The sequence below is a fragment of the Eleginops maclovinus genome, chromosome 10 (genome assembly GCF_036324505.1).
Source record: "Eleginops maclovinus isolate JMC-PN-2008 ecotype Puerto Natales chromosome 10, JC_Emac_rtc_rv5, whole genome shotgun sequence".
Classification (NCBI taxonomy): Eukaryota; Metazoa; Chordata; class Actinopteri; order Perciformes; family Eleginopidae; genus Eleginops; species Eleginops maclovinus.
The window spans coordinates 16846673-16873729 of record NC_086358.1 but is presented as its reverse complement, the minus strand read 5'-3'; the positions used below and the strand labels follow the sequence as shown (position 1 = coordinate 16873729).

At 40.9% G+C, this 27057-nt stretch overlaps 1 protein-coding gene across 4 annotated transcripts in view; it reads right to left on the bottom strand.

The window, feature by feature from the left end:
* Nucleotides 1-576: 576 nt before the first annotated feature.
* aatkb (apoptosis-associated tyrosine kinase b) overlaps nucleotides 577-27057 on the bottom strand; it is a 53321-nt gene continuing 26840 nt past the window's right edge. Inside the window, exons 1-13 of one of the 4 annotated variants that reach the window (XM_063893730.1) lie at nucleotides 22649-22886; nucleotides 20350-20491; nucleotides 13828-13907; nucleotides 13036-13154; nucleotides 12029-12116; nucleotides 11225-11358; nucleotides 10774-10858; nucleotides 10245-10366; nucleotides 9517-9666; nucleotides 5120-8654; nucleotides 4608-4737; nucleotides 4298-4504; nucleotides 577-3639 (exon numbers count right to left, since the gene is read on the bottom strand). In XM_063893730.1, coding sequence (XP_063749800.1) covers nucleotides 3611-3639; nucleotides 4298-4504; nucleotides 4608-4737; nucleotides 5120-8654; nucleotides 9517-9666; nucleotides 10245-10366; nucleotides 10774-10858; nucleotides 11225-11358; nucleotides 12029-12116; nucleotides 13036-13154; nucleotides 13828-13907; nucleotides 20350-20452 — 4782 coding nt within the window. In that variant the 5' untranslated portion in view covers nucleotides 20453-20491; nucleotides 22649-22886 and the 3' untranslated portion in view covers nucleotides 577-3610. The other 3 variants (XM_063893729.1, XM_063893733.1, XM_063893731.1) reach the window with 3 other exon arrangements.

Genomic DNA, 27057 nt, shown 5'->3' with positions numbered 1-27057 from the left:
AAAGCAAAAGGACTCATCCTCAGGACTTATCAAAGCTGGTAAAGGTGCAGCTAGTTTTAATGGCTTTGTATACTGCAGGGTAGCTTGTGAATTTACTCCAGGTGAACTAAAGTCTGATTTAAGGGTTGATTATATTTCACATCATTAATCCAAATCTGTAAAGTTACTAAATATATTAAATAAATGTAGTGGAGTAAAAGTACATGATTTACCTTTGAATGGTAGTGGATTTGACATACAAAGTAGAAAAACAGGGACATAATTGAGTAAAGTACAAGTATCATATTAAGTGCAGTACTTGAGTAAATGTACTTAGTTACTTCCCACCTCTGGTCATCCCAAATGTTATTTTTGTTTTCAGATCAGGCTTATATCGGGTAAACACAGTTTAGTTTAATCCCAGTACAGACCCAGATTTATAAACACAAAAGCAACAATTTTGCCACATCACATTCACTTAAAACCGTTTTTCCTAAATGTTCATGTGGCAATATATCCAGTGAAGTCTCTTCTCTTCTCATGTGAATACAAAGTACTCTCTGGTAAAACGCAATCAACAAACGGTCCAAAGATGTCTTAAGATGTGTAAAACAGACTTTATTTATAGATAGAAGGTACAGAAAGTAATGATGTGACCAGGTCAGTGTGGGGGCACATGTTACTGACGGTGTTGCACGTCCTTTTTTATGACCAGGCCAAAGCCCCTGTAATGCTCTGCCTCTTCATCTCCATTGTGGGGTAAAAACAACACCACCTGTTGCCCCTGATCCACAACACAACATCTCTTTGGCAAAAATAAAACATAAAAGACATGTTTTTGTTTTTTAAAATCCTCCCTCCTGTACCAGTACATTACATCAATACTCTTAAAAGTATTCTCGTCGAGATACAAAAATATTACGGACAGCTGTCTAGATGGTTCTATGCTAAACTCTTACAGAATATTAAAGCCTTGGAAGGCAAAAAAACACTAGAAAACACTACATGTCGATCACAGAGCACTCTGCACTCCAGAGCCGTCAGCTGAGCCAATATCCCATCAACACACCTTCCATTTCACTTCCTAACATTAACACACACAGAAAGCAAAGCATTGAAACATATCATGATCATGACATCACCCCCCATTGCCTTTAACAAGCTGATCAGACAAATTAGACTTAACACTTAATTGATCTATCTCACCTAAATACAATATGGCTCAATAAATTTTAAATATTTCAAGTGCTATTAAATCTCATTCCGTTTGTCATTTGATGATCAGATTAGATTTATAGGTATAAAATCCATATAGTAACACGTTTTTCTTGAAGTGGCTGTTCTTTGAAACCTGAAAAGGGTCAATATTTTAGCTTAACACCAAAATCATAGAACAAAACTGCTCCAAACAAATTCAGTGTAGCCAATATACAAGCAAGAGACAGTAGCAATGAGCAAAAGATGATACACACTAGATGTATAATGTGCTGATTTACAGCATGTTTGTTCAGACCTCTGTGCACACAAAAGAAGAACTTAACAGCTTTTATTATTGTTGTGCAAGTTTGTATTAATGCATCGGCTTGTAAGGTTGGGCAATATGATGACTGATGAAAACAGGGCATTTATCCCTTTTAAAGGTGCCATAGAAAGCATCTATCTGGTATTTTAAATTGTTCTCTGATGTCTACAAAGAAGGTATATACTTTTGGTTGATCCACAAAAATGTCCAGATGCAGTTTTACAGTCCCATTTACAACCCTCTGATTTGGTCCTAGAATGAAACAACCTGAATTGTCTTATTTGGGGCTCATTTAAATAATTATGACGAGCTCTGCTCTGATTGGCTGGTTTACAAGGAGCAATCCATGGCTGCCTTAGAAGTAAGTGAAGTTCCCGAAACTGTGAGAGATGAACCATGGAGGCTATTGGCATCCGACCTTACATGTTTGAGCCTTTATCGGAGGAGGAAACCGATGAATTTGAAGTTGCCAGTTGGTTGGAGAGCAACGTTACGGAGTGCCAAGTGTTAGCGTTAGTGTTTCAGTAGCTGGTGTATGCAAATGTTGGGACTGGACTACCGTGTGTTACGTCACACACAGGGATTGTTGTAATTCCCCCGTTTTGAAGGAGGAAACAATGGTGTTTGAGGTTCACGGTATGTCAGTTCAATGTACCGAACTCTCCTTATTCAACTATGCCAAGGTAAATAAAGTTTTCCATTCTATGGCATCTTTAAAGGGTCCTTTTATGCTCATTTTCAGGCCTCTAATGTTATGTAAAGTGCTGTATTTCTTTTATACTGCCTGTGCTGCAGCACCTCTGTTCCCCCTGCCTGTGCTGCACCATTGTCACTATTGTTAAAAATGAATTTGTGTGTTAGCTTAGCTGGAGCTTTGCATCAATGTGATGAAGAACCTCAGGTGTTCTAGACATTTATTTATTGACTCATGATTCAAAAAGTACTTCATCAGGATGTGCTGTGAATAAGATTTCATCCATATTGCCCACCCGTATCAGCCACTACTAGGGAACTAATCCTTTCATGTAGCAGTCCAAATCATGAATCATCAATTTTGCCAATTTGTTTTGGCAGCTATAGGAAACATGAAACTGGATTTCCATGAACATGTGTGCCTGTCTCTACTCCAAAACAAAAAACTGTCCCCCTTTGTCTCTAATCAAATAATGCATACAGATTGATGTTTTCTTAATACTTAAAACCATGCCTCACTATACTAGAAAAAACAGTTTAATGAGAGTAAAGTCTGAAATGACTTTTTTTCCTTTTGTTGAGCTTGATGTCTACAATGAGAGGGATTGGTTGTGATGGCGTTGCTGGCATTCAATTTGGTAGAGAGAATGAGCCACGTATGTATGTAAAACAGTACAGTAGTGGTCCTGATACAAAATAAATAGTCACAAAATATCACATTGTTCATCGATCAGCTGTTTCCACAAAAAAAAATTCTGAAACCAGACCAAATTCACTTTGCTTCCTTCTTTCTTCTCCCTTTGTTTCTGAATGAACCCAAATATGAACATTATATTACTTGTGATACCTTAAGGAGTCTTGTTGATATTTATTAAGACAAGCAAAGCAGTTTCCTACAAAGTACAAAGTCTGTGGAGCTGTACAGTCTTGTTCGAAAGTGCTGATCCTCTGTTGAAAAGCCAAAAAGTGGAGGTGTCTTTGCTAATCGAGCACTTGCACAGTTACATTTTTCTTTTTCTCTAAGTCCAGGTGGTTTCACCCTCTCATGAATGCTTCCTGTCATAAATTAAGAAGTGAAAAAGGTGGCAAATGTGCAGCTTTCCAAAGGTCTGTCCTTCCATTGTGTCTCTTTAATCCGAAAAAAATATGCACAATTCAAAGTATCCCCTGCTTTCATAGATTACATTACATCATACACACAGTATATATTAATATTCTGTAATTTTTTATATATTAACCATTCTCTTTTCATTGTTCTAAACAGCTTAGGTCAGTAGGACGGACCTTTTCGAAAGTGTCCACAGGCGGAAAGAGGCACTGTCTTGTGTTTCTAAACCTGACGTTAGGAAATAAATAAGAAGTCATGCTAGCAGGCCAAGTTGTTGTCACGGAGAGGCAGTAATTATCCACAGGTCATTATTCTTTGTCCCCGTCCTCGCTGCTTCCTGCGAAACACAGAATGAGGCAAGGAGGTTTAATGAACACAATCCAGTCTGGGGCGATAGCTGTTTCCAAAATAATTGCTTTTTTAATGGACCAGTCTCCCACATTGGTATGCATTCCAATACAAGATTTAGGTAGCATCTTCACAATAATATGAGCAAAAAACATGACCATACCTGTTCTGACTATTTTACTGTAACTCTTACAGTGGAGGCTTAACAAAAACCTTAGAGGAGCCAAATCTAAATCAGTTATCTTAATATTTTTGCAATAAAACTGCACTCTAAATTATGGCCAGCTCAATTTGTTTTTGTGTTAACTGTCTAGGACTGACTTCAAATTCAGACTCATAAATCAGTTATCTTCAAATGTCAATGTTGACTTTTTTTAAATGTTCTTTTAATCCCTTAGCTCTGAAATTAAAAGAAATAACATTGTTGCTAAATTACCCAGTTTTAGTAGCATTGATCATTCAGTCACAATTTTCCCTGCAACCACATCCATAAACTATTTTCAGTCTGTTCAGAAATTCAATCTCATTTTCATTCCTAAAACAAAATATATTATATTTGTGTATATTTGTTTATATTAAGTAAGAATCAAGTTGATAAAACCTAGTCCCTATTTGAAAGAAAAAGTGGTTATTTAAAAGGAACCCACCTCCTACAGAGTCCATATCAGAGTCCGTGATGTGTGTGATGGAGAAACGGGACACGGCGGAGGGGGAGACAGTGAAGCGGGAGAATTGTACGGCTGGTTTGGGCTCCGGAGCTTTGGGGATGGAGCGGGGCGGAGGGGAGTCGGATGCCACTGAGGATGTTTGCAGAGGAAGCAGGGGGAAATCGTCCTCCCACTCATACCCTGCACCTGAGAGCAGACACAAATATATTTCAGAAGGTATATTGTTAACTCAATTAGTTTTTATGATCATCTTTTTATTAATGACATTTAAACACTTTCTTGTACTTACTCTCTTCTGAGATGTTCCCATCCGAAGAGTCATCCGAGGCGTTAAGCCTTTCATGGGATTTGCTCCGGGAACTCTGACCCTCTGCTCCCAAAGGGAAGCCATGCTCAGCTAGCTCCTTCGTTGGGCTTTCCTAGTGGCATTGAAGTAGAAGAAAACGATAAACACTTAGGCCCTAAGGCTTAAAAAAATCAAGCTGTAAGATACATTGCCACTACTATTTCAATTGCTTTTGAGAATGTTATCTTAAAGCTAATGTATTAGCAATCTGCAAAATTAGCATGCTACGTCAGGCAGGTTTGTCTGCCGTTTGCCCAACAGAAAATGGCAGACAATACCCTTAACATGACATAAACCCAAAGCAATGAGATCAAAAAGGCTAAAAAGGTTTGTTGAGCTGCATAATTGGTGATCATTTTCAATGAATGTAAAACCTTTTCAGCCACAAGCTAACTTTATGCTAATATCAAAAACATTGATGAAGGTTTAAATCAGTTCTGAACAGCCTCTCTTACCTGATCAAATAGGTAGACGGTGACATCATCAAAAAAGGACACTGTGTTCTTCTTGCGCTCCAGCTTCTCGTCCAGGTTTTCGGATGTCAGCAGGGTTGGCAGCTTGAGGAGGCTGCGCAGTTTGTAGTCTTCACTGTTGTCACTCACCACGATTGGCACCGGGTGGCACTCTTCATCGCTCTCGTCCCCTCCGCTCTGTTCCTGCACACTATAGGATCGCAACTCCTCATCTGACTCGTCGCTATCATCGGTGTCCACGTCCTCCTCATCCCCCTCTTCCCCAGACCTTTTGCTCTCTGCTGCAGGGAGTGGAGGGGGAGGTGTGGATGGAGGAGGTGGAGAGGATGAAGAAAACCTCCTTGTGTTTGCCGTTTGCTGCAAGGCTACCTCGTCTTTAGGTAAAATGTGAAGGGTTTCAGTGGATATCCCTGATGGCCTGTTGTGAGTTGTCTTGATCACTGGCTCTTCTGTCGTTTGTAAATCTTTAGGTGAGTCTTCTGCTTCCTCCTCCTCTACCTTGTCACTGGAGGTGCAATCTTCATTCAGTGCACCGATAGCTTCTTCCATTGCCCCAACAACTTCTGCTGCCCAGTCTCCTAAGGATGAACTCTCTTCCTGAGATGGCCATTCATCCAGCCCACCTTCTGCTATTGGAACATTGTCAGAAGACTCCAGAGGTAGTCCCAGTAACTCATTTCGGCCGCTCTCTACTGTCAAATATGCCACACTCCCTGGCGGTGAATCCATTCCTCCTGTTATGTGTTCCATTTCAAGTTTGATGTCTTTGTTCACTAAAGTGTCCTTCAGTTCTTCCTCATCCTCCTCATTTTTTCTTTTTTCACCCTTCTTTTCCGCCGTGGGCTGCTCCTTTTCAACAATTTCTTCTTGCTTTACTGTCTCTGAATGTTGTTCCCGGTCGTCCCTAGAATGCCTTTCATTCTCATAGTCTGAAAAGTAGGCAGAGTCTCTGTATGGAGTCTTATCACTAAGTGGTAAAAGGATGTGGTCATCAGTCTGTGAGGCTCCTGTGGCCAAACCTTCCCCCAACGAGGGTTCATCCTCTGTGGGCACTACTTTATCTTCACCTCCATGCCCCTCAAGCTCTTTTTCCTCCTCCTCCGCAAGGCTTGTATCAAGAGTAGGCTTACCTAAAGCTTGTTCACGGGGTTCATGAGGCTCTTTGAGTACAAACTCAGGGCTTTCATTATTTTCTGTGTCATAGCCACTGTCCATAGCTTTAGGTGAGCTGGACGGGTGGGAGGACGCTGGGCTGAAGCCTTCACAAGACCCTGTGGCAGATGGCAGATCCATGGAATCCATGGAATCAGGAGTTCCTACCTGCTTCTGTATGGACTTGAAGGCAGGGGAGGCGTTCAGATCGCTGGTATCATCTGCAAAGATGCCTGAGGTAACGTCAGTGATATCTTCAGTGATGTCCTCCTCTTCCTCGTCATCACTGCAGTCGAGTATGTCAGCAAGACTGACACTGGAGCCTCCTCGGTCAACCCCGCTGTCTCCATTTTGACTTATTTCAGACTGCGGATCTGTGAGGGCCACCATCACATGCATGTTGTCAGCTGGAGGGGGAGTGGTTATAGCTGTTGCCAGGCTCACTTCTACCTCTATAGGTTCCGTCTGTCTATGTATGATTGAATTTTCCTTGATTACATCCTCCCTCTTTTCTTTGAAGTGTGAATCACCCATTGTCAGATCAACATAATGCTCTCCTCTGTCCTCACTCTTTATCAAGGGAGGTTTGGCCACAATGGGACCCCCTGGAGCTGGTGATAGATTGATCATCTCGTCATTGCTTGGGGTGTCAATGGCCTTATCATTGATGTAGCTGCTGTGACTGTAGCCGTGACTGTAGCTGTTGTTTCTGACTAGCAAGCCTGTGAGCGGGTCAACAAAGTGCGTGTGGCAGCAATCTCCAGATGCCTGCACCTGAATCTCACTTTCATGGCACAGGTAGATGTAGGGGTTGCAGTTGTCTGACGGCACCATTGGGTGATGTTTACTCAGGCTAAGGCAAGCACTGTTATCTTTGGCCTGATGGGGCTCAAGATAGTCAATATGTTTGGGAAGAGAGTGGAAGGCCATGCTTTGCTCCTCCGGCCAGGAGTCTTCAATGTCTGTACTTGGCATTGTGTAGTGAAAATCTACGTAAGCGTCCTGTCTGCAGCTGTGGGTAGCGCGTCTTTGGTGACTGCTGTGGCGGTGTTTTGAAGGCCAAGTGTTGCAGGTGTGTCTCTCAACAAATATGTCCTCTTCCTCTTCCTCCTCTGTGTCACTGTCTCTGTGCCCGATGAAGAGGGCCCCCTCTGTCTCCATGTTAATACTGACAGAGTGGCTGTTATGCCTAGCGTGGCTGGGCATCGTCTTCCTCAGGGAGCCCATCATGTCGTAGTAGCCCCCTGTCACGTTCTTTCCAATGATGGAGGTCTGACTTGTGTTCAGATATGGGTCTCTGTAGGCCTGTTGAGGTGCACTGCCTACGACGGGGGTTATACCTAGCGGGTTATCCAACTCACCCAAGGCCTGGCGCAGGCTCCTTGACCCCCAGCTTTCCTGATGGCGCTCACTGGAGGACTCATGTCCAATAAGATAGTGATCCAATCCCAACGGCGGTGAGTGCTCATAGTAGTAACCCCCATCTCTGTCTTTATAGGACACGTAGTGACTAGACTCCCAGGGTTGCAGTGGGCTATTGTCCAAAACTTGCCCTAAAAGGGGCTCCATTGTCAGGGAGATGGCAGGACTTGATTCATTTGAGTCATACATATCAGACTTATGGATATCTGCTGACCAATAGGGATCCATGTTCTTGGCCTGTGACGGGCAGACCATGCACTCACCTGAGTCTGCACTTCCTGTCAGAAAGCTCCCACTGCTGCCCTGGTAGTCTGGGCTGTAGGAGCACATAGTGTAGTCCAGATCAATGTTACAGTCTACTGGCTCTTCGATGCGGATGTAGTATTCACTGCTTACTGAGGGGCTATGGGCACTAAGAACGGGGAGTACACCTGGGGGATGCAGATGTTTTGATTGGTAGTAAGAAGGAGAAACTCCATGGCTGAGGCTCTCCATGGGGCAGCCTCCTACAATGCCCCCAGGTGGGTAAAATGCTTCCTGATAATGATGGTTGACCTGACTCAAGGCACCAGAGGATTCTTGGGCTCTATACGACTGGTTTGCTCTGGCTTGTTCCCATTTGTACTCAAAGTTCAGGCCGTGGCTGGTCTCAGTGACTGTCAGTATATCATCTCCAGCCTCAGAATGGTAGCCATCGGCAGCTGAAAATTGCTCAAGGAGAGGGAAAGATGAGGAGGTGGATGAGGGGTGGTCTTGTGACATTGCCAGGGCACATCGGTGGCTGTTGAATACTGTGTTCGGGCGCAGGGAGTTCCATCGCCTTTCAAAGTCCTCCTCCGCCTCGCTGGCCCCCTTGGCACACAGGTAGCTGAGCAGCAGGTGTACTTCCTCCGCAGTAGGTCTCTGGTCAGGTTGGAGCCAACAGAACTGCATCACCTCATACCTGAGGAATCCAAGCATAAGACAAGTCATATACACATGTAGGAGAAAACAGGTCATTCCTGTGATGGAAACTTCTGGAGCAATGGAGACACAACTCAGAGAGACACGGTGGAGCTGGAACTTTGAGGGCAAACACTGAAGGTTTATTATGAAGTTAACGGCTGGAGAATTGTCAAGACATTAGCTGCAGTCACGAGTAGACAGAGTGGTTGCCCGACCAATTCTAAAGATCTCTACTACAATAGGAGGTTTTAACTAGCTCAGAATGGACAATCAATCAATAGAAAAAAATGTGCACCAGGGAACCTACGTTCCAGATAAGAAGGGCTTCTAGACATCCCTGAACAATAAACTATCTCATTGCAGCTTGAGCTCGGTCAAAGACTGGCATCAACAATGCGCCCAAGCTGCCCCTCCTTAAGGGAGATTACAGCACCCCAAGGCCGAAAGACCTATGCCTTGGGGACGCAGACAGAGGAAGGAGATATTGATGAGCTGTCTCAAAGTTTAACTACCTAGGCCAAAAATTCCCTAACAATTCCAACAGATAAAACAATGAGATATCAACTAAAAAAGAAATCCAACCAATAGGTTTAGGGAAACAAAGCCAGCAGGATTAGGGTTAGGGTTAATTCTAATGACCCTAGAAGGAATTAGCATGTTTTGCTTTGAATTTCTTCAATTTAAGAACTGTACATGCTTTGATGTTTTTTAATGTATGTGTGTGTGTGTGTGTGTGTGTGTGTGTGTGTGTGTGTGTGTGTGTGTGTGTGTGTGTGTGTGTGTGTGTGTGTGTGTGTGTGTGTGTGTGTGTGTGTGTGTGTGTGTGTGTGTGTGTGTGTGTGTGTGTGTTTGTGTCTCACCAGCGTTCGGCCAGCGGCACTTTGAGCAGAGGCATGGACAGTCGCAGCTGCTGCTCCCTCACAGTGTACGTCAGGACTTGTCTGTCAGAGTAGTGTCTGTAGGGCTGGTTGCCCAGCTCAAACAGCTCCCAGATAGTCACGCCCAGAGACCTGAGACACAGAATATCATTTTGTAATAATCAAATAAAAAATAGAAATTAGATCAAGTATTGGTCATTCCCCATTTACATCTTAATCTAGTCCCAAAATAATCCAAAACTGGATACCTTGCTCCCTTTATGTTTTCATTCACAGTCAGAACTTTATTATTTCAAAGGCCATTATCTTACACTTTTCTCTATCTTGTTCTTTTGACTTGACTTTCATTTAAAGAAATAGGAAATTATTAACTTTAACTGCTTTATCCTAAATTATTTACAAAATGCAAAATAACTAACAGTGTTTTTTAAAAATTAAACATGCCTATAGAAATTCCAAATCTCTCTGTATCTGAGAAAAAAGAATATTTCCTAAAAAGTAGATGTTTTTTGGTTTTTTTTATACATTAAAACATATGTACGTGTGTGTGTGTGTGTGTGTGTGTGTGTATGTGTGTGTGTGTGTGTGTGTGTGTGTGTGTGTGTGTGTGTATGTGTGTGTGTGTGTGTGTGTGTGTGTGTGTGTGTGTGTGTGTGTGTGTGTGTGTGTGTGTGTGTGTGTGTGTGTGTGTGTGTGTGTGTGTTGCCTACCACATGTTGCTTTGTTGGGTCTGGTCAGCCACCAGCAGGTTTCCATGCACCTCGTCCACCAGCTCTGGAGCGATCCATCGCAGCGGCACATACATCTGATCTGATGTCACCAAGTAATCATCCTTATGGGAAAAGACACTTTGTGTTTATTTATTGATAATTTAATTATATCAGCTGCACAGTAAACACAAGCAACAAGACCAACCATTCTATGGTTGCTTTTACAAAATGATTTGTCATATTTGTATATATTTATCAAAACAAGTGAAACCAGCTCTGGGGATGATGTCATATGCACAATATCTAGAATCTCACTTGGGTGGACTAAATGCTAGGTCTTTTGTAGATTCATAACACATGAGGCACTTGGAAAGGCAATGTATACAGACACCAATCCTATCTGCTATGTTATTTTTTCCTTTATTTCATGTACCTTGAACACATTTATCCTTGCAAAATAATACAATTAATTTAATTAGTTGCTTGTAAAACAATAGTGTTATTATGCATGTTTTTCTGATGAACAGACCTTGTACTTGCTCTGGGACAGGCCATAATCTCCAACCTTCACCGTGACATCAGCAGTCAACAAGCAGTTCCTCAAAGCCAAGTCACTAAATACAAAAGGGGAAGTGATTATACAGCTGTTATAGCTCATTAAAATTCATTAATATACAAATATGGCCAGACATTTGCATAAAGGTCATATTTCTTGCGCTACAACATCTTTAGAAGGTATGCATGCAACACATGCAAAAATCGATGTATTAACAAGCTGCAGACTTGCGGAGATGAGGTCCACCGCCTGCAACAAAATCACTGATGCTGGAGTCTGTCAGGGGCACTCAGGCAGCACCAGGATATTGTTCCAGGAAGCGAACGAGGAGCAAACTGCATATTTAACAAAATGATAACAGACTGAAGCCTGGGGACGTAATTTCTACATGGTTTGATATTTAATATGGGGAATTGTTCACTACCTGTGTGCAAAGTTGTGTTTGTGCATGTGTAAGAGTGCTGAGGCGATGTCACAGGCCATCCGCTGGAGAAGCAAGGGCTCCGGGGTCATGGCTTCTGAAGTCCTGCAGCTTCGTAGGTAACCCTTCACATCACCCTGTAATAAAGTACAACATCTGTATGTTACAAGCTCCGACCACTGGAGGGCAGTGTTGTGTTGCACTGTGCTTAATGGGGCAAAGAGTCAACCATCTCATGATCAAGAATGTCCATCCGACTGGGTGTTTCAGTGTGGATTAATGGTGGAAATGCACCAACATTTGGTCCTCTGTTGCATGCGGACATTGAAATGGTTGAACAGACTACTTTAAGCTATGGCTGTAAATGTTTACTTATTTCTTTTTTTAAGAACATGATGATGGATTTTTAAACTGAATTTCAAGTGGTACATGCAAAGCAGGACATATAACCCTGGGCTCACCTGCCAAGTGTGTACAGCAACAAGACTGTTTTTATTGCCAAAAGTATTTGAAAAAACAACCATAAACCACGTGTTATGAGAAGATTAAGATCCATCCATCCACTGTGGTCCAGCAGAATTAAAAATGAACTTAGCAGTAAAAGGAACATTTAAGCCACTAAAGCCATTAAATCCTTAAATGAAATGAAAGATTTCCAACAAGGCAACACAGGGAGGTTGTGGCAGCACTCCTCTCAGATTCATACCGTTTAACTTGGTGTGAAATTCCTTCAGCTGTAATCTTATTCATTCCTTTAACATATGTAAGGCCTCCTCACCATTCTGGCCTGTAGCTTTGGATACTCACCAGTGGACAGAACTCCATCACCAGCAGGTACGGAGTGATCTCGGTGCATTGGGCCAAACATGCCAGTAGAGCAGGGTGCTGGAGGGCGCTGAGAGCAGAGGAGGAGAGGAGGAGCATGAGGTCACCGCATGTCGCAGACTTGATTTCTTACACCAGTAATGATAGTTAAATCTTAGTTAAACATTCCTAGACACCAACATTAAAATAGTTATTATCCATTTGCATAATTGTATTTTACAATTCTGATACTGTATGTCCAAATTAAATGAACTAAATTATACTTAACTATCAAATTATAGCATACTGATCTATGTCTATTGTATGACATACTATATAAAGACTATACTATGACTTTCTATGGCATTCTAAATGCATGTCCACGGTGTTTGTGAAATATACTACAAATCACGCCATTATTATTTACCAAATCTAAAGAACGCTACTAGTTAAAATGTATAGAAAGTAGATATTAATGTTTAGCATAGCATGTTTTCTAGGCATTAATTGTGGTTTCCTATACAATAAATGTATAAGAATAATTAATCAGTGGCATTAGCCGGATCAGAAGAAGGTTGCTTGAATTATTTGAAGAAAAATGTCTCTTTATTTATCTAGAATTTTTTTTTTTGCACAATGCAATGCTTGTATGTTAACTTGGAAAACAAAGTTATAATATGTGTTTTGTTTTTATAAACATTTTAAATGCTGTTGCTGATTTGGTTTCTGTTATTTATTGTTTTGTTTTTTTCTGAATAATGGTGTTTTGTAAGCATGGTTGTGCTGGGACTATTATGTATGCATGACATAATAAAATCTGCTATTCAAAAATAATATTCCCAGATGAAATGTATTAGAGGAAATTAATCAAAGTCAAAATGTTATTTCTTAAATACAGTTTTAACACCTGAAAATTGACGGCACAGTCCATTTTACTCCATTACTGACAGACAGACAGATATCCAACAAAAATCCAAAAAGAAAGACAGGTGAAAAAGGTAAATATGTACCGGAAAGGCTTTGCTTCTTCCAGGAAGTGCATCTGGTCGTGCATGCTGCCGCTGGCTTTCAGTTCCTTCACCACCACTTGGGAAGAATTTAGGCCAGTGTTCACCTCCCCGAGCAGAACCTGAAACAGTAAAAATAGACATATACACACAGGGACCACAGGTAGACAGACAAACACACACATTGACATACAAACAAACCCATTGAGCATGGAGTGGGAGTGACCGTTACACAAAGACAGACACAAAGACATGAAGCAGTCATGCAGGAGTTCAGGGACAGGAGACCAAGGACAGTGCAGAGACAGAAAAATGCAGACAAACACACGTACAGATGGACATACCCAGTCAAGGTACGCAAGGATGGAGAGGACGCATGTATATTCATGAGTGAACAGTTTGAGTGGAGGAGAAACAGACAAAGAGGGGGAGAGAACGGGAGAGAATGAGAGAGAACGACAAGAACATGTTATCTGGTTGTAAAAGCACCAAACCATATGGTTTAACCTGCACTAACGGGTTATTTTTAATTGGAATCTTACATGTGTCCTTTGGGGCTAAGTCTATCAGTTTTGGTTAAAGCTGACATCAAAGGCCAGGGAAACAGGTTTGCGTTACACACTCTTGCATTACAAGTAACTCGGTGTGTCGGCCAGGATCACAGCAAAGACTTACAGGCGTGACATGAGATTCACTGATCCTATGTTTGATCTATCTGACGGGGAGCTGCAGTGGCGGCTGTCAAAGCCACCGGAAAGGAAGTTATGAAGATTGAGGGTTCAGAGGTGGGCTTACCTTCCCGAACCAGCCATTCCCGATTTCTTTCAGGTAGAGGAGATTATGTCGGCTGAGATCTGTGGATTTCAGGAGGTGGACTGCAGGGAAGAAGAGAGGACAATTTTGATGATGTTATTGTGGTGTTTACACAGTTAGTCACATTACTTGCATTAAAGCTTATTCACATACTGTGTTAAAGTGTTTTAGATATGTAAAATGTGTTTATCCCACCGTTCAATGCAGTCATTTCCTTATGGCTTTCACAAATCTGTTAGCCAAAGTTATATTGTTGTAATGATGTTAAGCCATGTTGTTGTTCTTTTTATTATTCCACGTTTAAGTTGCATTATCAAACACAAATAGTATTAAAAAACAGTATTAATTCAGGACAGACTCACTCTGATGGATAGCACTATCAAGCTCAAGCAATAAGCAATGTAATCAATTTTTATACCATTAGAGAATGGATGGAAACCAATAGATGCTTGAAACAAAAGAAAACAATGTATAGAACCTCAGCTAAAAATAATCGGCAAAATTGTCAAGTAATATGAGCTGAAAGGTACTTAAATATTTACAACATATTACACTATCCCTTCTTTTAATATTTTCAACATACTATACTATGTATTTCTTTCTGAAAATGTTGACATGTCGTTTATGCAGAATATTTCAACATACTATACTACTGTGTTGTTCTTTTAGCATATTTCTCTCGAAAATGTTGAAAAATAAATAATTGCATGGCACGTCAAAAAGTCGAAGAACAGTCAAAGAACAGTCATTTAAAATAGGAAAAAAGTTATAGTACAGTATGTTGAAAGTTTTGAAAAAGCAGTCATAGGAGAGTGGTATGTTGAAAATATTTTTAAAAAGTGTCATACTATATGTTGAAAAACCTCATAGTATATTCTGTTCAAAAATATGAAAAAGAATATAGCATGTTAAAACATAAAATGATATTTGATACTATGGCTAGTCAGACATAAAAAAACGTCACAGTAGAGCATGTCTAAATATGTCAAACAGTCATATAGTATAGTATTTGGAGAAATGTTGAACAATATCAACAAATGTCGTAGTAGTATTAGTTGAAAAACTAATAGTATAGTATGTTAATAATATCGGAAAGAAAATCATATTGCTGCTACTTATCTTCTTAACTGTGAATGTTTACTTATTTGAATTCTATTCGATTAACGTGTTCCTGCCTCGTTATTTCATACTGTTTTATTTGCTGTCTTTATCTGTACTGTCACTATGCTGTAACAATGTACATTTCCCCTCTGAATAAACCGAATAAAGGAATTCAGATTCAGATTCGGAGAGTCTAATATGTTGAAAATATCATTAAAAAGTCATCGTATAAAAAAGACATATTATAGTATATCAAAAAGGCATAATACAGCAATTACACATATGACAAAGTATAGGTTTTTGAAAAATATGAGATGAAGTCATACTTAAGTTAGTCAAACAACATATTTAAAACACTTTTCAATATACTGTAATTGTTGAAAAGAGTCAAAGTATAGTACTATAGTCGAAAAACAGACTACAATCATACTATTATGCTACATACCGTTATTATCTGAGAAAAAGCCACACTATATTCGGGAATATCATAAGCCACAAAAAAGTGTAGATTTAACTCATAGTATGGTAGAACAAAACATTTGAAAATAGTCCAAATATATTACATCATATAGCAATTTGAAAAAAGGCATAGTATAAAGATTCAAAATATCAGAAAAAGTAATGATAACATTTTTGGAAAAACTCTGAGTATAGTTTGACGGAGAAATATGAATTAAGTCATATGTATACATCAAACACTCCCTGTATAGTACGTCTATTCAAAAAACAAAAACAAAGGCTTCCTATTGGTTGGAATTCATGCTGTCCTTTTTTTTTTACTTTAACATTATTAATTGTGCTACTTTACACCTACAATTACACAACACAGTTTGAACAACACAGAACATTCTGAAATCCTTCTGAAGATAACCTCAAAAAAGAAAAAGAATAAAGGATAACTTACATGTGGCTAAACAGAATCTAACAGAGTGTATTCACTAAAGTACTTTTTTACGAGTACAGTTTTGACATTGTGGTACTGTGTTTGAGTATGCCTCTACTTCACTTATTTTTAATACGATATACAAATATTGCACTTAACTAGGGGTTTCATCTAAATGATTTTTAAATGTATTTCATTAACCTCAGCAATACAGACCAAAAACTATAACATTGAAAAGAACGCACCATATCCAGGATCTTTGCTGGGCACCATAGATCGTCCATTGTCTGTCACATCGATTGTCATTAACCCTCTCTAATATGGATCTTCCGAACATGCCAGTGGATGTTGCCCATGGTCCATGAACTAACAAAGTTTTATCTATATTCAGGCACCATTCTGTCTGACTGTCTTCCAAACCCCTGATGCGTCTCTCAGCATCCCCAGATGACCGGAGTCCTTCCTGCCTGCTGAACACGCCTGCCTGTCCCGTCTCAGCTCAATGAAATGAAACGAGACAGACAGCAACATCCCCCCGCCCCCCATCGGTCTCTTCCCCCTCACCATCCATCCCTGTCTTTCTCTCCGTGTATCCCACGATGACACTTAAGAGTCTGGGCGTAGAGGCGGACAAACTGATCTTTGTGGCGCTGTCGTCGCCCTACAGACTGCAACACAGTCCAATCCCTGTGTGTAGGCCATATTGGACACCCCTGTCTCTTTCCCTGGGCTGGTCATTCCTTACACCCACTCACCCTCTCTCCAGCTCTCTGCAGAATAAGCACCATTGTTTGGATGCTTAGGGAAGCATGGCACCAGTTAGGACCAGTTAGTACGCACACACTGGGGCTATTATCCACCTGCTCTATGACAGAAGAATGAACTGAGTTTTGGCGACAACAACGTCAAGCAATGGATCCCAACATCTCCCAGTTCGATTGGTATCAGCCAATCAAAAGGTTGATTTCAGTGGCCTCATTAATGTGGGCCTGCTACACCTTTGGTTTTATGAATTAACCACATGGTTGATTACTGAAGGAATAGAATAGAAGAATAACAGAATAGAAACGCAAATACTTTTCTATATAGTCAATTCTACGCTCTTTCCTAAACCAAATACATTTTGTTGCTCAAAGAAGTTTTGTATGAGTTCAAACCATTAAATTGTATCATATTTATTCATTTCTGTTTTCTCGTGTTAGTAAGTTAGTTTTTCTGGTTCACCTCCACTCACAACCGTGCCATCGTGTTAATCTCAAATATTCATAATACTGATGGAACAAGGATGAGAACGTTTGACTCATTCTGGAGGACTATATTATAATATAGTTTGTGTTTTGTCCATTGCTTAGCAATTTTGTATTTGGTTTATAGTGCCTCATTACAACTTTTACAATATTTTCATGAACTACTCTTCTAACATGAATACAACTGTTCGATGTATCCCATCTTAACCTGGTAAATTCTCAGATGCCTAAGTGATAACTCAATTTCTATCTGACAGCTCTGTCTGCTGTTTGTTGCATCCCTCTCTCTATAGAATGCACCTGGCTTAATCGCTATAGTAGCCAGGAAGTCTTTAGTGAAATGCAAACGGCTAAATCACTAAGAGTCAAATGGAATTCCCATTATAATCTCCAGCCGAGTGCATCCTATACTCTGCTGAGCTGTAGTGCTGACCTTGAACAACTGATGATGTTTGCCCATTTAGTTGTGTAACTTAAGTGGAGGATTTAGATGTAGATAGATGTATGTAGAATGTACGCAGAAATGAGAGGAGTAGGATGTGTTGAATACATGTATGTCCTCTGAGTGGAAGAACATTTCATTTTGTGTGCGTCAGATTCATAGTTTGTGTTTGTAGCTGTACACATGTTCACATGTCCTGTCTGAGTGGGTGTGGGCTCCATTAATCTTTGCAGTGCAGCCTGCAGCAGGAACAGCTGCATCAGGGCGGGTCCTGCATGGGGACTGGGCCACGGACGGAGCCAAGCGCTTACATTACTGGTGACTCATTATACTTAGAGGAAAATACAACACAAGCAACAAATATAATAAATAGTATGCAAAGTATAAGAGAGGAAATGTACAAGCTAGCCTTTGTATAGTAGAGTATCAGAGATTTCATTTCAGCTATTACATTTCTCACCGATAATAAAAAACAGTAATCGGTTTGCCCTTGTGACGTCACTGGGTGAGGCAGTCCTGGAGGAGCAATAATTAATCCCTGACTCTGACCACTACTGTAATACCATATGGTTTCTATTATTCAGCATATGTGGAAGGGCCAGTCTGATAAAACCACAGAACATGATGAGGATATTTTCTCACACTTTATCAAGCCTTTGCAGAATGTCGGGGTTTAGGGATATCCTATGTTGAACATTTTCGATCAGGAACTCTTTCTTTATAAAGAAATGTATATTAAACTCCCTTGTATTGACCTAATCATTGTTTCCAAAAGGAATACAACAAAATCTATCCGCATAGCTAGCTACCGGTTAGAGAGAACATTTATTCTTTTGGATTTGGGTGAATTTGCCTTTTTTTTTAAAATCCAGCTCTTTGTTTTTTCCCGTCTATTTTTTTTAATATTTAAAGGGGCCCTATTATGCTTGTGAGATTTTCCCTTTCCTGTAGTGTGTTTATATGTGTTTTTGCATGTAAATGGTCTGTAAAGGCTAGAAAGAGGGAGTTCCCCCCCCCCCCCCCCCCCCCCCATCTGAAACGCCTCCATTGGACTCCTTTATCACTTCTGAAACATAGTGGCATCACTACGTACCACTCGCGCTTGTATTGGCTTGCTTTAACACATTGTACGTGATAGAGGAAGGTGTGTGACGTCTCAAAGGAGTAAGCCAATTACAACAGAGCTGTCCAGCTAACCAATCAGAGCAGCTGGTTTCAGACAGAGGGTGAAAAGAGGTGCTGCAGCACAGGCAGTATGAGACAAATTAGGAGCTTTCTGAACATTAAAGCATGGAGACATGTCACAGTAGAGGCACTCAATACAAATATGAACCTAGCATAAAAGGGGCCCATTAACCAGCATGGGAACAACCGTATGAATATAAAACATTCACTTCAATTTGAGATTAGATCTTGACTGATGTCGTGGTTAACTGCGTGGGCATGATCCATTAAGGCTCACAACACTCCAGTGTCATAAGTTTATCAGGCAGCATCAGCCCATTAACGCACAAAAAGGAGCATTGTCACATAGAAGCAGAACGAGAGAAAGACGGCGACAGAGTGAGGGAGGAATACTCTCACTGGGGTTTTGTGCTCGTGCATGCCTGACATTCCAACAAGCAGCAGTGTAGGCTGGCTGCTGGGAAGGTATTACGCAAGAGGCAGATGTTTGTGGGAGAGAGTGAAATCCAAAGAGCACAGAGTCCATTCTGTGGGGACCTGCAGTGAGGGATTGTGGGATAGGTGGAGACCCAGCTGACCGAGAGCAGCGTCGGGGCGGTGCTCACTCCGGGGACACACTTTGACAAACGCCAGATACACTCTCATCGCTCTCACACCCTTGAAATATACTTGCATATGTAAGACTCTGGCATTTTTACAGAGCTATTGCAAGGTTTGCATCAGAGTAAAGACATAAATTACCAAGCACTGACACACACACCGTCAAAAATGAAATAATGAGTGGATATTATTTGACCACAGATACATCTAATATTCCCTTTCAGGATGGATAAAGTGTAAATGTTCTCAAATGTAGCTTAGGGATTTTGAAGATTTAATGAGTGGGGAAAATTGCAGACCATGTTCTCAAACTTTCAATTTTCACTTTAACTGTCGCTGAATAATTTTTTCCAACCAATAGCCCCATGTTTTTTTAAACAGGACATATTGTGCCCGGTTTTCAGGTTCATATTTGTATTTTGTTTCTCTACTGTGAGTTGTTTCCATGCTTTAATGTGGAAAAAGTGCTTTATTTTTTCTCATACTGCAGCAGCAACTGTTTTCACCGTACGTCCGAATCCTGCCAGGTTAGCAGGCCGGCTCTGTTGTGATTGGTCAACCACCTAGAGACGCGCTGGAAATGTCCCGCCCCTTAGCATATCACGTACAATGTGTTGAAGTACTAATCAATAGAAATGCAAATGTTACAGAGGCAAGTCACTATGTCATGGAAGTAAACAAAGGAGTAGAATGGAGGTGTTTCAGGTGTGGGGTGTGGGGAGAGCGTGTGTGAGAGAAACTCCGTCTGGAGGGAACTTTGGGATTTTAGCCTTTGCAGACCATTTGCATGCACAAAAACGTAGAACTCTAATCCAAAAGGCATAATAGGGCCCCTTTAATCTGCACCCTTGCAAATAGAAAACTATTCTTATTGTCTGATTTTTCTTATTTCACCAAAACTACAGACTGATTTACTAAATATTAGCTTAATCACACATTCTCATGTTTTGTTTTTCTACTTTGGCTGCACCTTATAAGTTTGTTTAGAGTATATGGATCCATTTAAGAGTTTAAAATAACCAGAACCAAAGTGAACCTCCACCCACCTGATCGAGCAGGTTGCTTTGACAGCGGCAGGGACACCTCGGTGAGCGGCAGGATGTAGACGTCCGGGCTGCCCTGGGAGGCCGGCGAGGCCAAGGTGGACATATCTGCATGGTACTCCTCCCCCTCCCCATTCTTGAATTCCTGGAAACAGATAAATGGAACAGGTTGCTAGCATTAGAAAGGCTACTCGTAATTTGAAGGGTCAAAAATGTGAGGACATGAGGAGAAAAATTCACAAACATGACATAATGTGCTTGTAGGGGCATTGTAGATCATAGCAAATCTACTCCATGCAATTTTTTATATTTGGCTGCATCAATGTTCATGTAGAAATGAAAAACCCCACCATGAATGGATGATTATTTGGCTCGACCAGTGAAGAAGAGCTGAGATAAACTGACGCAAGCTGTCCTGGCCCGCTGCAGTGTTTTCTTGAGGCGTTTTGTGAGGCTGATTGGAGCACCATAATGTAAACAAAGCCCCAAAGATTATTTGTGCTAAGATTACATGTATCTCAATCCTCCATGCCACAATTAAGCCCGATGGATTTCTGCTTTCTGGAAGCATTCACAGCCTGCAGTTACTCACTCTCACACACTGTAATATATTTTAAAAATATTTTATAACAGAAAATAAGCATATTCAATAAATAATGTATTGGACTGCACTGATTTAAGCTTTACTCTGATCCAACTTTAACTAATTTCAAAGGCCAAAAACTGAAAAGAAATACCCAAGAAGTTGCTGCAAAAAAAATATTAGATGTGCATTTAAATGCATACATGTTTTTTTCTTCTCTTTTGCTCCTTCGTCTTCCCACACTCTTTTCTACCTCTCATGGATTAACTCATCGGGTGGGGCAACTTTCCCGAAATGAAAAACTGTTCTGTAATCACGTAATTGCTTTTGGAATGATGATATGGATAAGAGGAATTAGGAGAATATCAACGGCAGATCATTTTAGATTTCCTTGTTGGAGTGTCAGTGTGAAAGATTCCTTCTGTCTCAGGAACGCAGGGACACATCACAGGATGCATCAGAGAAGAGAGGGGGTGGGGGGAGCGGGGTCTGGGGATTTGGCTGCATCCACAGACCGGATGTCGGAATAAAAGTCTCTTAGTTAGAAGCTGGAGAGCAGTGGGGTCCCCACACTGGAAAAATGTGACCTACTGCAGCCCTCTGAAACATCCACACACACACACACACACACACACACACACACACACACACACACACACACACACACACACATACACACACACACACACACACACACACACACACACACACACACACACACACACACACACACACACACACACACACCTCAATCTCTCACTTCATCCTGTCCCACAAGAACGCAAGCACATACACAATACACACATGTGCAAGCTGCAAACCCTCCCTCCCTCTGCCTCAGATCCAAATCTTCACACGGCCCTGCTCGCCCTCCAATTCAACATGTGGTTTTACTCTGCACGACACACGCACATGCACACACGCACACACACACACACACACACACACACACACACACACACACACACACACACACACACACACACACACACACACACCAGCATTTTGCAGAGGAGCTTATCAGCCATACATCCTGCAGTAAATGGAATCACAACTAGTCCTAAAGATAATTATTTATTTGTATTTTAAGTCAATAAATAGATGAACTCTCAAGTAAGGAAGTCCGAGCCATATAAATAAAAGGCTCATTACAAGTTGAGCTAAAACACACATTTAGGAAGCTGAAACAGGAAAAGTTTGGCAGTTTTGTTTGATAAAACTGAACTTAATTAAATAACATTTTAATGTAAAAACTGCAAGTACTCTGCACACTCATAACTACAACAGTAACCTATGTTTATATTTTGTTAGTAATAGGTTAGTCTATAACAGTGTTTTTCAATTTATTCTGTATATTTTAAATTTGGAATTCTGTTTTTGATAGATATTCTATGTATATATAATTGGTTTTTAATCTTTTGTATTTAATATCACGTGGAATGCCTTGTGAACATGCTACTCAAAAAATATTTAGAGAAAAGTTTAATGATTCATACCTTTTCTTTCAGAACTTAATAAGAACATATTTCAACTGAAAAAAGTCAACAAGTAAACAGATATTACATCGTTTTTTCATAGGCAAAAAATAGGACTTTCTAAAACATTTACAGATCAACATTTGATTAGTTATTTTAATCCTTTTTCCCAAAAACCTTGATTTCCATGCTGGTAAAAATGGCAGCCTAAGAATCAGTTTGTCTGGGACCCAAGTCAGCTTACCTTTCCTCAGAGTTCACAGATTGGGAAGGCATATCAAACACCCTCAGCTTAGGTTTCAGCATCTCTGTATTTTTCTCACACACACCGACAAAACACACACATACACACTCAGGGATCCCATTTGTGTGATGGGAGCAGGGCAGCAGGATGTTGGTGCCAGGAAGAGTGGCTGCAGCAAAAGTCATCATCACTCTGCAGAGAGAGTCTCATTGTTGAGTCCAGGAGAGGAGGAAGAGAGCTGACCACTGACTGTCCCCGGCACGAGACGGATGGAGGGATGGAGAAAAAGGAGAAGCAGGGGGGAGGAAAGAGGAGGAGGAGGAGCGCTATCTCCCAGCTCACAGGCCAGAGCGAACCTGGGGTTGTCTCTTGAGGGAGAGGAGGAGAGAAATTGAGCCCCCACAAAAATGTGAGGGAGAAAAAGTACAAGTGGGAGGATGGGGGGAGAAGGGGTGGGGGGGTTCACATACTATGCATGTGACATCACTCCCCTCTCTTCCTCTCTCTGTCTCTCTCTCCCAAAAGCCAAAGAACATCTGCGGGGCAGTCCCCTTCCCCATAAAAATGGACAACACACACACACACACACACACACACACACACACACACACACACACACACACACACACACACACACACACACACACACACACACACACACACACACACACACACACACACACACACACACACATTCTCTGGATAACACTTTACTTGTGCGGATCATCCTCAGTCTTCTTTAATTCATGACCGCTGAACCTGACCTCCCCTTCATCATTACATTTGTTAACCTAAACCTTAAGCCTTAACCTTCCTCTGACCTTAAACTAAGTTCAGCGTCTTTATTTGGACCTAAAATATACAAAGATTAAGTGTTTCAATAACCTGCTTTAAGGTTCATTGAAAACGTTTATCCCTAAATTTAACACATTTGAGCAAAATTAGGGCCTCAAATCAAGAGGAATTAATGTAATCCTGAATGAAAGGGTGTGTGTTTAGATTATAGCATGATTAAAGTTTGTTATTTAAGAATGTTTCTGATTGGGGTAAATGTTAATCTTAAAAATAAAGAAGACCTGGAACTAATTCCGCTACTTTTAAGTTGAAGGTCAGGATCCATATTTTGTCAATGTATTAAACATATTAATTTGGCCCTTTTGTACGTTTGCTGAAAGGGGCAAACGGAGACACTAAAAAGTGATGCACACAGCTGGGACCGGAGCACTTGCTAGGTAAATAAACCACCCAACTGTCAATGTTGGCAGATTTACTTTGTACCATAATTTTAAGTGTGTTGTCAGTATATTTGAATAACTAGGTTAGCGGCGTGAGCTAGCTAGATTACAGCAGATCTATATATCGGAGAATCATGCAATCACATTAAACAAGCCAATAAAACTTAGATTAAAGGTTAGTGTCCAGTGACAGAGTTGAAAGTGCAACACATTTCTTCTAATGTAAATGTTTTTGGCTGCATGATTGACCCCGTTGACCATAGTAATTTTGGGTGTATCATCCTCCTTCAATCCATCTACCATAATTATTTCTTTGAAATTTGGAAAATACAGTTATCTGCTCTTTTGGAGGGTTTAGATAAGTTGCATTTTTAAAAGTAGAACTATTCCTCGAATTGTAGAAAGATTTTGCACATAAGATGACCATTTCCAAATGAACAAATATGTTGAAGTGTGAATAGTTTAATGTTTTATGTTTGACTGCAAAGTTTTAAAACTAAAACAAAGTCTAAACCCAGAAACTAGTTTGTTTGAACGGAGAGGATCTCTCGAGGAGGTTTTCTCATCTCTCCTTCAGTGAAACACAGAGAAACTTTTCACTCATCTCCTCTTGAAGTTTTTTCTCTTTTCTGAAATTCCCTCTTGCTCTGCTCTGGGAGAGGCTGTGTCTAATTCCAGATGGGGCCCTCAGGCCGGATGCACTGTGGCCTCATGGGTATGCCCTGCCTCACGCCCTCTCACCCTCTCTCTCCCCCCTCCTGCAAACCCTGGCCCCTTCCTCGGACACACCCCAACAGGTCCGAACTGGGTGGTCCAACGTGCCAAAGACACAAACCAGGCATCATTCACGTTATACATACTCTAAGCATGGAATGGGCATCCAAAAATTCAAGATGCACACTTGTTAACACACACCAAGGGGACAGGATGTTGCGCAATATGGTTTGTGAAATCAGTGCAACTCTGAGCTGCTCATTCAAGAGTGTGAAGAAAGAGGAAAAGAGATGATGGATATGCACCAAAAAGGCGTATCTCATTATTAAAACAGTCTTACTTTTCTCTGGATGTATATAAAAATTCATCTGACAGGCTTCATTTTTTGCTTCTCGTCAGTTTCAAGGAGGCATAAACACTTCTTTAATTTCCTCTTATCGACCTGACTGCTAGGTGCTTACAATGTTGTGACCTAAATAACAGGAAATAACAATTTTGTGCAGAGCCAGATCACTTCTTTAAAAAATTGTTCGTCTAACCAACAGTTCAAACCCCAAAAGATATATTAAATTTTCCTTGATATAAAGAAGAGAAAATCTAGCAGAGAAAATGTTCACATTAAAGTGAAAAGTGGCAACTTAAGAAGTAATGTTGATTGCACTCGGACACCATGGTCATTTGTAAGCCATACTTTAACTTCGCAATACTGTCTGCCATCATGTACGATCTCTCAGGAAATTAATGCTTGATTTACGACAAAAAGGAAGCACGTTTTAGCTTAAACAGGAAGAAGATAGCACTTTAGCATTCCCAGTAAGCTATGTATACGTTGTTACTTAGCGAGCTAATTCATAGCTAATTTTCTTTGGAGTTATTTCCATCAGTCCTGGAAAATGAAGGGAACTACTTAAGTTACTGGGACACACATTTCAGTGTGCCCTTGTTGGTGGTTGTCATTGTGGTCGTGTTAGCATTTTGTTGTTAGCATTTAGCTCAAAGCACTGCCATACCTCAAACAGCCCCATACTGCTGCTGTGAGTAAACACTTTTTCCTTAGTAAACAGATTGAATGATTACCATAAATTAAACTTGTTGTTGATTTATTTTCTGTCAGTGACCTAATTAAATAATTGACTATGGGTATTTGGAACACTACTTGTGCTCTTTACAGGGGTGCTACCTCTATTCCAACATCCCCCTAACGACATGCCCCTATAACGACATGCCCCTATAACGACATGCCCCTATAACGACATGCCCCTATAACGACATGCCCATATCCCGACATGCCCCTATAACGACATGCCCATATCCCGACATGCCCCTATAACGACATGCCCCTATAACGACATGCCCCTATAACGACATCCCCCTAACGACATGCCCCTATAACGACATGCCCATATCCCGACATGCCCCTATAACGACATGCCCCTATAACGACATGCCCCTATAACGACATGCCCATATCCCGACATGCCCCTATTACGACACAATTTTAGTACCGCCATTCCGACAGTCTACCCAGGCGCGTCGGGGCATCGTCTTTCTTTTGTTTTTGTTTGTGTGTCTTTTTAACATATAGGCCCATTTTTTTTTAACATATTCAGTTTATTTTGTATAATATAATATAGCCTATTTTTGTAATGGATGCGCTGACTGGTTGGAACTCAATTTCGTTGTTGTCCGATCGCCCTGCATCCGATCTGCAAGGGAGTCGCTCAAAGAAAGTTAAAGCTATGCAAGCCATCGAGGCTGCTCCCAATTCTGCGGAGCTGTAGACCGGAGCTGATGGGATGACGATGGAGAGACTTGGATGTGGATTCGGGAGGGCTATCAGAAGCATCCATGAGGGAGGAGGGGGGCCCTGCGTGTTTGACAGTGTCAACTACCGCTCCGAATGCTTCCACTTAAGTGGAGCTATGCAGACCCAACGCACCACGTCGGAATGGCTGAAAAAAAAGTAAAGTGCCGCTACTCCGACAATTAGACTTCAATGTCGGAGTATGTCGAAACAGCAGCATGTAACCCTCTTTACAAGTGTTTTGATTAGGGCCCTCATAGCTTGTTCGCATATTTTTAGCAAAGAATACAAGTATGAGCATACGCTTGTTTATATGATGGGATACGCATTCCTGCAGGAAATAAATGTGTCTCAAGCTTTATGACATTCCTCTGTATAATGTATTCAATTATACTAGTGATAATGGACGAAGAAGCAATGCACCAAATTGCAGTGTAGAAAAAGACTACTAGTCGATGTGAGTAGTAATAATGCAAGTTTCAGAATATACCAAAAATCTATGTACAAATGTTTGAGAAGGAAATGCTTTCAGGACGTTTGTTAATCCGAAATGTTAAAAAAAAAATGATTTGGTGAGAAACAGTGAAACATAAATTGCTTGTCCGCGAGAAAACGCCACAATATAATATCTTTCACCATATGTGAAGCAACAGGAA